The 9,937-nt window shown below is 51.4% G+C and overlaps 1 protein-coding gene across 1 annotated transcript; it reads right to left on the bottom strand.

Moving 5' to 3' along the window:
• Window positions 1–791: 791 nt before the first annotated feature.
• On the bottom strand, window positions 792–8,372 carry LOC112110606 (ubiquitin carboxyl-terminal hydrolase BAP1; the record flags this gene model as incomplete). The annotated part of the gene is made up of 7 exons (XM_026656679.1): window positions 8,287–8,372; window positions 5,120–5,149; window positions 4,960–5,014; window positions 2,795–2,927; window positions 1,632–1,751; window positions 1,025–1,086; window positions 792–934 (listed from the first exon to the last, which is right to left on the bottom strand). Coding segments are annotated over exons 1-7 (580 nt in total), but the record flags the coding sequence as incomplete, so codon positions are not given.
• Window positions 8,373–9,937: the final 1,565 nt, after the last annotated feature.

The following is a 9,937-nucleotide window of genomic DNA, read 5'->3' as shown; positions in this document are numbered from 1 at the left end:
CCCCCCCCTTAGTCATCTCTTTTCCAAGATGAAAAGTCCCAGTCTTATTAATCTCTCCTCACATGGAAGCTGTTCCATACCCCTAATCATTTTTGTTGCCCTTTTCTGAACTTTTTTCCAATATACCTTTTTGGAGATGGGGCGACCACATCTGCACGCAGTATTCAAGATGTGGACACACCATGGATTTATATACATGCAATATGATATTTTTTGTCTTATTATCTATTCCTTTCTTAATGATTCCCAACCTTCGGTTCGTTTTTTTGACTGTTGCTGCACATTGAGTGGATGTTTTCAGAGAACTATCCACGACTCCAAGATCTCTCAAGTGGTAACAGCTAATTTAGACCCCATCGTTTTATATGTATAGTTGGGATTATGGTTTTCCAATGTGCATTACTTTGCATTTATCAACACTGACTTTTATCTGCCATTTTGTTGCCCAGTCACCCAGTTTTGTGGAATCCCTTTGTAACTTTTCACAGTCTGCTTTGGACTTAATTATCTTGAGTAGTTTTGTAGCATCTGCAAATTTTGCTACTTCACTGTTTACCCCTTTTTCCAGATCATTGAGGAATATGTTGATTAGGACTGGGCCCAGTGCCAGAGGGAGATGCCCATCAGGAAGGTCAATTCAATGAGCCTAATGAGATGTCAGGTGTGATGCAAGTGGTCACTGTATGTGCTCCAGCAACGTCAAGGAAACATACACAGCAAGTGTTATGTCCTGGGGTCACACACAGGCGAGGTCTTTTCTAGACATCCCTGTGGCTGCTGGGGCTCCTTACCATGGTCGATGGGATAGACCTTCAGCCCGTCCAGCTCGAAGAGCCGCCCCTTGATGGGAACGTAACTGACGAAGTGAAAAGCCTCCATGGTCCGCACAGCGCTGATTCCATTCTGCTTTTCGGGCAGGTGCCGAGGCTCTGGCCTGCAAAGGCAATACATCCGAGAGGTCAATGCAGCAGCAGCAACCGCCCTTCCCCCAGGAAGCAGAGCTGCTGGGGACACCCACACTCACCTGGCATGGCTGTTATGGGCCTTGGCCAGTTCCGGAGCATTCCCAATGGCATAGCCTTTACTCTGCAAAAAGCAAAGGGAGATTATAAAAACCCCTGAGGTGGAGGGACGCGATAGCTGGAATCCCTCAACTCAGCACCTCTAATCCATGTCTCTGGAAACGCCTCCCTCATCTGTGGGCACCTCATTAACAGATTTACACAGGGCTTTACAAGAATGAATCATGACCTGGAGAGACAAACCCAAGGTAAAGACATAGTACCAGTTCCAGAGGAGGAGGCCAAGGGCATTACTGTGGGGAAGGAAGGAGGAAGTGCTTGAAGAGGTGGGTGCTTGGCTAGAGGGTATGGAGAATATTCCAGACCTAGGGGACAGCACAGAGCTAGGCAAGAGCTAAGGAGATAGACTAAGGGGGAAGTAAGGAGAAAGGATTAGGAAGAACGTAAGAACAAAGGGGGAAGAATGAGACCAGAAGCTTGGGTGAGGGAATGACTACCTAAGGAGCCATCCCTTTACAAAAACCTCACAGGAAAGAAGCAGGGTCCCCACTGCAAGACGCATCCCTCAGATGCTCCTCCAAAGCCCCACTGCCACAGGCCACCCCGTACCTCTGGGCTGAACCCCTTGGTGAAATCCTTCATGCGACTCAGCGTCGGCCCCAGGTCCACATTGCTGCAGTTCAGGAGGACACTCAACAAGGCATGGGTGGCACAGGAATTGGGAATCAGCTAAAGGGCAAATAGACCAAGTTAAACAACAGAAACAGGATGATACTTCAGCATCACCACCTGGGAGTTACTCAGCACCCTGCAGTAACTGGTGCCGAAAAATAGCACAACAGCTGCCTGGAGCACTAAATTGACCAACACAACCCCTGGCCCGGTCAGTGTCCCCAGGTCAATCACACCATACCCCTGTGAGCAGCTGTTCAAGGCAAAGGCAAAGGCCAGGCCTCGTGCAGATTGACTGGACCTCTGTTGTAACAGCTGACTTGGATTCCCTAAACCCTTCCAGCCTGCTGCAAGGTCCCGGAGCGGACAAGGGAAGAAGCTAGACATACAGCCATTTAATAAAGTTTACAGAAAACATGGCACCATGGGAGAATGCAGTTCCAGAACATTTGAGGGCTGGAGTTGCACTCATTTAAGCGTCCTTCTCCCAAAATGCTGCGAAACCCCCCTGATTCACCTCCAGCATGGGACTATACCAAACACATCAGTTGATGCTCTGCAAGATCACAATGCTGGCTAAACTCCTGATCCCTTTCTCCAGAGCAGGCTGCACGCCTTGTGCACTCAGCACAGCACTCTGGGCTCCAAAGAAATGCTAGATCCCAAGCAAGTCCTCTGGCCTTTCCTACCAGCCATGTGTTAAGGAGTGATCCAGGGAAAGTGTTAGTTTCACATATCCCCACTGTCCAGGACTCTCAAATCTCCCAATCTCTGTTGTTCGGTCCCCATTTCCAACTGCCCCTCAGATAGCTGCTGCCTTCATTATGTCCCAAAATACACCTGGGTGACTAATATAAAAGCCAAACCCAAGCTGGGACAAGGACTCCTGATCAGCGATAGGCTAAGTGTACAATCCCCACAGAACCATGCTTTCTACCAACCGGGGTAACTACTCTATACCTATTGACCATTCCTTCCCAAGTCTTCCACATTTTGTGTAGATACAGATTATACCAAAGCATGAAAGAGTCCTCACTGCCCACTCTCCCGCAGCGGCGTCCAGAGAGACACGCCTTGCCCTCCACTCCCAGCCAACCTACCTGATGAGCAAAGAACATATTATTGACGATGTCATCGTCAATCACCGATGTCTCGTCCACCAGGGTGGAGACCTTCCGGCGGGACCGGCGCTCTTCGATCCATTTGAAGAGGAAGATGAACCCGTACACTGGACTGGCAGGGAAAGAAATGCAATGGGGGTGGAGTTAGCAGCTGACCAGTTTAGAAGGGTTTCCATCAACATGAACTGTGCCGCTCCAGTCAGTCAAGCACCAGAGGCGTTTTCAGTTTAAACCACAATTTGTGGGGAGAAAAAAGGAGAGGCATTAAAGCCAACCCCCATCCGACTGGGAAGTGCCACAGCTGTCCTTGTTCCCCACACTCCAGCTGATTATTCTAGTCTGATATTCAAACCAGGCATCTCAGAGAGCACCCAAGTCTGTAATCTTTGTGATTTAATGGAAACCCACAGTACAGTAATAAGGAGACCCTATGGAGTGGGGCAGTTACACACTCTCCGGGGAATCAGAGAATCATAGAATATCAGGGTTGGAAGAGACCTCAGGAGGTCATCTAGTCCAACCCCCTGCTCAAAGCAGGAGAGGGATGCCTCTCTGTGTCCCGCAGTGTAGCCGGGTCATCATCAGATGACCCAGTATTTCATACTGTACTACACTAGGTTTGCAGTGTAATGTTTTTGAGCAGGGTGAGGCATTAGCTTCGTGGGAGCGCCCTGGTGGCTCACTCTTAGATGCTTGACTTTATTTCTAACCATCAAGAAAAACCACATCAGCCACTGTTTGCAGACTTGAAATTGCCTCTGCCAGTGGAGAAGACAAAGAATACTAACCCCCTGAAATCCATCCCCTGTGACCCTGCGGGATCTTTCTCTACACATACTGTTATTCTGGTACCCGCCTGGAGTCCCCATCCCACAGCACTGCCATGGGTTAACCTTCTCCCAAAAACCTCACTCCTCCTCCTTCCACCTCCTCCTCTTGACCAAGCAGGAAGACTGATCACACATCCTACCTCCCAAGTCTGACCAAACACTTTTCAGAACTTCCCTGTTAAGTGTCTATGACACAAACCACTGTAGAAATCTGATACAGTGACAAGTCGGCCCTTCAGAACTGCTCGAGGGGAGCTCCCAGACTCTCAGGGCACGTCTACAGGTGGACTATGGGGATATGATTCCTAAAACACACTAACATCTGCGCATTCATTGGTCCCTGTAGACCAGGGGTCTCAAACTCAAATGACCATGAGGGTCACATGAGGACTAGTACATTGGCCGAGGGCCGCATTACTGACACCTCCCCCTGCCACCCTTGGCCCCGCCCCTACTCCACCCCTTCCATGAGGCCCTGCCCCCATTCCAACCCCTTCCCTGAAATCCCCACCCCAACTCTGCCCCCTTCCTGCCCCCAGGGAGGATAGGAGGGGTGTGGGGCTCAGGGCAGGGAGTTGGGGTGTGGGGTACAGCACGGGGTTGGGCTGCAGGAGGGGCTCAGGGGGCAGGCTCCGGCCCGACATGCACCGGGGGCAGGGCAGGCCGCCTGCCTGCCTGTCCCCGCACCGCTCCGGGAAGCGGGCGGAACCTGGGGGAGGAGGGGCACAGGGGTCTGTGTGTTGCTGTTGCTTCAGGCACCACCCCCAGCAGCTCCCATTGGCCGGGAACAGGGAACTGCGGCCAATGGGAGCTGCTGGGGGCGCTGCCTGAAGCAAGAGCAACACACAGACCCCTGTGCCCCCCCTTCCCCACGTTCCGGCCGCTTCCCGGAGCGGCAGGGGGCAGGGCAGGCAGGCTGCCTGCCCTTCCCCTGGTGCGCGTCGGGCTGTAGCCGCTCTAGGTAAATGCTGGGGGGGGGGGATGCGAGGAACTCGCGGGCCGCAGAAAACAACCCCACGGGCCGCATGTGGCCCCTGGGCCGCGTGTTTGAGACCCCTGCTGTAGACCATGCTGGTGCGAACTAAAAGCTCTCTAGTACATGTTAACGTCATACTGAACAGCACTGCATTAATGTGAAATAGGGAACTTTTAGTGCGCAGTAGGGTCTACAAAACCAATTAATGCCAACATATTAGTGCCTTTAGAAATCACACCCCCGTAGGCCGTGTTACTACTCTGCGTAGACATGCCCTGAGAAGTTTTTGCTTGATGAAATCTACTTCAGCAAGTCGTGCTGCTGAGTGAGTAACTTACCCCTGGCATTTGCTTTGTAGATCATAGATCTCCTCAACCTGCACCCCTTTAACTCCTACAAAAAAAAGAGAGCAGGAATCAGTGCGATGAGACCAGCAGAAGGGAGCCAGAGCCCATGTCACAGATGAAACCCATCTTGCAGAAAAGCTCTCGTACTCACCAAAATCCTCTACTAACAGGGTGAAGAGACCTGAAGAGGAACAAAACAGAGAGATTACTTCTGGCTGCGAAGTTCACGCTGCTACATGAAAGGCAGACAGAGAATCTTCTGCCCCTTACCTCTGACTAGTGCTGTAGGGCTCCCATGGCAAATTTTGAAGGAAACTATAAGTTTGGAATTGTGATTAAAAATAATGCACCACAACAAGATTTGCTCCTGACCTGGACACTGCCCCATAGTTCTTACCCAAGTGGTTTCCTGGCTCATGCTGCCTGAATAGAGATTTTTTTAAATATTTTGGGTTTAACATTTTTAGGAGACCTTCTTCCCAACCTGATCTTCCTGCTCAGCCCTGGTGGTGGAGAGGATACCTACACGTCAAGGTATTGACGAAAATGATTGATGAAACAAAAATGATTAGGGGGCTGGGGCACATGATTTACGAAGAGAGGCTGAGGGAACTGGGGTTATTTAGTCTGCAAAAGAGAAGAGTGAGGGGGGATTTGATAGCTACTTTCAACTACCTGAAGGGGGGTTCCAAAGAGGATAGAGCTCGGCTGTTTTCAGTGGTGGCAGATGACAGAACAAGAAGCAATGGTCTCAAGTTGCAGTGGGGGAGGTCTAGGATGGATATTAGGAAACACTAATAGGAAGCACTGGAATGGGTTACCTAGGGAGGTAGTGGAATATCCATCCTTAGAGGTTTTTAAGGTCCAGCTTGACAAAGCCCTGACTGGGATGATTTAGTTGGTGTTGGTCCTGCTCTGAGCAGCGGATTGGACTAGATGACCTCCTGAGGTCTCTTCCAACCCTAATATTCTATGATTGACCCACTACTGCCACCAAACTATCTAGGAAGTGATATGAGTCCATCATAGTAGGAGCCTCCCAAGCATTTAAAAAGAGAAATCATCTCGCTTTCTTCCCATCAGTAGGAGGAGGAGCTTAATTTGTTTATAGGATATTTTATTTATTTACGTTTGTTTGAAAGTAGAAGAATAACTTATTACAGGAAAGCTAGATCAAAGAAATTAGTTTGCCATTTAGATCTGAGAGCTGTGGAACATGTCTTCATTCTTCTTTCTTGTGGGAGTGAGTACCATAAGCTAGGTCCAGCTGGTAGAAAACTTGTTTCCCACATGTACAAGATGAGAGACACTATCCTGGAATGCAATGACACCAAGACTGTGGTAAACAGCCAAACAAACATGAGTTGCCAGTGTGATGCTGTAGCTAAGAAGGCTAACATGAACCTCAGGTGTTTAAGCAGGAGGAAGATCAAGTAGATGTAGGGAGGTGGTTCTGTATATGACATCAGAGAGACCATTCATGGACTACTATGTACTGGAAAGAGTTCAGAGAAGAACGATTCAAGGACCAAAAAGTAATAGAATTGAAGTCCATACATAAATGCGATGTCCTAGCCTAATAAAAGGATTCTCTCCTTGAAACCACAGAGATAAAAGTTATGGTATATCAATTACAACAACGCTCATCAGAGCACACAATATAAAAGATGCACTCTACACCACAGCCTCAGGTTTATTTGCAGGGCAATATTTGCATGTCTCTGTCCAACAACAGGACAGGACAAGAGCCAAGACTTGGAGGGTTTTGGTCTATATATAAACAGCGCTCAGGGCTGCAGACAGAGCTATAAGAGCAAAACTGAGCTAAGAATCCCCCAGTTTCTGTAACTCAGCCCTGAGGAATGCAAGCCCTGGAGCGCACGGGGGGCCTTTCTCCTCATAGACTCTAAGTGTATGTCTACACTGCAGCTGGGCAGGGTAATTCCCAGCTCAGCTAGACATACACACACGGGCTAGCCAGTCGAGTACATACCTAAAACCTTGAATGGATTGTATTTAGGCAGCTAGCCCAAGCCGCCACCAGTGCTGCCGCAGCCACACAGCAGTTTTTAGCACATTAGCTTGATCCGAATTACACCTCCCAGCTGCAGTGTAGACAGACACATAGAATTTACAGCCATAGGAGACCACCAAATCATCTAGTCTGACCACCTTTTGAGGGTGCCACAACGCTGGATATCTTACGTTTCCCAGGCTGTTCTTCAAGAACATGTAGTACAATACTAGGGATCGATGTAGGCAGATGAGGCTAGTTTTGACTTCACAAGTTTTGCTTCTGATTTATCTGCAACCTCTAAAATCACTTTCATTTCACTTCATGCATTCAGCAGTTACTTCAGCATCCATCGCAGAGAACTGGCCTACCATCCTGGTTGATCCAGGGGCAGGGGCTTTTTAGATTAGAAGTTCTGAAGGGAAGCTACCAGTACAGGGCACGTAACTCAAAGCAAATGGCCTGAAGACCCCAAGTTCCCTCTCCATCCTCCCAAGAAACCAAGAATCCACGGTGGGGAGGAAGAATAATGTTGAGTCACAGCAAAGTAATCATGCAGCTGATGCAATACATGATGATGATGAATTGAAAGGATACCCTAACTTAGACCACGTCTGCACTGCCACTTACATTGGCATAACTTTTGTCGCTCGGGGTGTGAACAATTCACCCCCGAGTGACATAAGTTACGCTGACCTAAGTGCTGGTGTGGATACATATAATTGCCCAGGGCGAGTATAATTTTATCACAACACAGAACAGCGGGGAATCCCGTCGGTGTTCACAGCCTGATAGCTCACTCATACACCTACTGTCCTGAGCCATCTAAAGATGTCTGGATCAACGGTGAGTTAAAATGACTATTTCAGTACACTCCTGGTGTTTTGAATACTGGTCCCATGCTACCCTCCATTTCTGAGAGCCCATCTCTCAGCCTTGGCTAGGAGCTATTTTCTGGACACCCCCGAGAGCTGTTACTGTGTGCACGTAGGAGTCTATCAGCGATGCCCAGGGACATCACCAGCCTAAAAACTGAGGCTGGGAGGCCAATATCAAGGGATTAACCAGAGAGGGGCCCAGGCAATCGGGGCTTCAGCCCTTTTCTTTAACTGTCTCACTGGCTCCTATCCCGTTTTGGGGAAAGTTGCTCATCCCACACACCCTGCCTTACCCAGTCCCTCCCCTTGTCTAGCCCCAGAAGCCCCCCTCCCCTATGGATCCCCATGGCCCTCCCCCCACAACCCGTGTGCAGCCCCACAACCCCCCTCGCTTTCCCCCCATAGTCCTGCCCTCCCCCGCCTCACCGGGGTCGCTCTCCAGCTCCAGCCAGCCCTTATTCATCGTCCCCCGGGCCCGGCCTCAGCCAGCGCCATGTCCGGCCCCTCCCCCCTCCGCTGCCCGGACGTTCGGGCCCCACAAGCCCATCCGCCTCCGGCCACGCCCCCAGCCCCATACGTCATCGCGGCGCGACCCATAGCGCAGGCGTCCGGAGAGAGGAAGGGGCGGGAGATAAGTCCCGGCCGCGGTTGTCAGGCCGACGGCAGCGTGAGATAAGTCTCGGGGGTGCAGGGGCTTCGCCAGGCCCCCATCTCCGGGCGCATGGCGCCGGTGGCGGGTCCCCTGCCGGGAGGCGCGGAAAACGCTGGGGTCACCCCGCCTCTCTCCCCCGCCAGCCCATGGTGTGGGTTCCCGAGTCCAGCCAGGGGCCAGCCTGCCCCTGTCCTGCCACTCAAGAGCCCGATGTCCCGCCGCGCTGCGCGCTCGCCCCTTGCCCTGCGCCCGCCCCGCACCTAGCTTCTGAAAATCGGGCCCTGGGAAAGCGCAGGCTTCAGAGCGCGGTGCCCAGCAGCTCCCACCGCGGCGCTGATGGCAAGAGCCTCCCCGGTGCTGGGCACGGCGCTTGCCAATTTGCCATCCCAACGCTTCCCCCCCCCTTACCTGAATGGGAGACCGGCTCTTCTGAAAATCGCACCCTGATCTCCGCCGGGCAGAGGGGGGCTGAGAACTGGAACCTGGGCGCGGGCAGGCAGTTAAAGCCAGGGTACGCTCATCGCTGCCCAGGCCACGAGAGGAGCATCTGACCTAGGGAGTATTGGCAAGGGAGCCGACGAAAGGACAGAGACGGAGGGTGTTGTAAGAAAGCATCCATCTTTCAAACGACCACACGATGGCACCATCACCACAGGGACAATTTAAAGGCCTGCTATCAACCCCCTAAAGCCCTGAGCACACCCGCCATACAACACCAGGGGACTGTGAACACAAGCGTTGTACAACTAGGACAAAGATCAGGCCCGCACGTTTATTGCACATCTTGGGGAAATGGCCTTTTCACTCTCGTTGCAGAAGTAGCCCATCACCAGCACAGACCTTGGAGCTAGTAGCTTAAAAGGATTTCTCTTTCAAAGTAAGCTGGAAGAAGCCTGCTGTGGGAATAGCAGCTGCTGGCGGGACAGCAAGACTTGCACTGGAGCAGTTGCTCGAGACAAACCCAGAGGAGACTCTGGAGTGACTGAGAAGCCAAAAGCTAGGGGGAGCTTTACAAGAGTTGTGCTCAAAGGTGAGGGACAGCTCGGCACAGGAGCCAATGCAGCAGGCAGGCAGCACCTGGAGAGTCCTATTCTGTGACCAGACTAGCTCCAAGAGCTGCCTCCTGCTATGGCCAGAGTCTCTGGTTACAGGGCTAACGTTGCTGGCAAACCCTGTGGCTCCTGGTTTCTTCAGGCTGTGTTTTTACTGTGGCTCTAGGATAAGTCAATTTCAATCAGTTTCATGCAAGTCTGAAAGTGCTGGCAGTGGTGGATCAGGGGAGTGCAAGCAGGTGCTAGGGAAGATTGCATGCATGCCAACTCTGCCAGTGCTCTCAATGCCAGCCTGCAGCCCCCTGCTATTCCAATCCTGGGCTCCACACACAGCTCTGCCAATGCCCCTCCATCCCAACCTGTAGTCCCCCAG

The sequence above is a fragment of the Terrapene carolina genome, unplaced genomic scaffold, assembly GCF_002925995.2.
Source record: "Terrapene carolina triunguis isolate 2854851 unplaced genomic scaffold, T_m_triunguis-2.0 Scaffold232, whole genome shotgun sequence".
NCBI lineage: Eukaryota > Metazoa > Chordata > Testudines > Emydidae > Terrapene > Terrapene triunguis.
The sequence above is the reverse complement of the archived record's forward strand: the minus strand, read 5'-3'. Positions and strand labels throughout refer to the sequence as shown.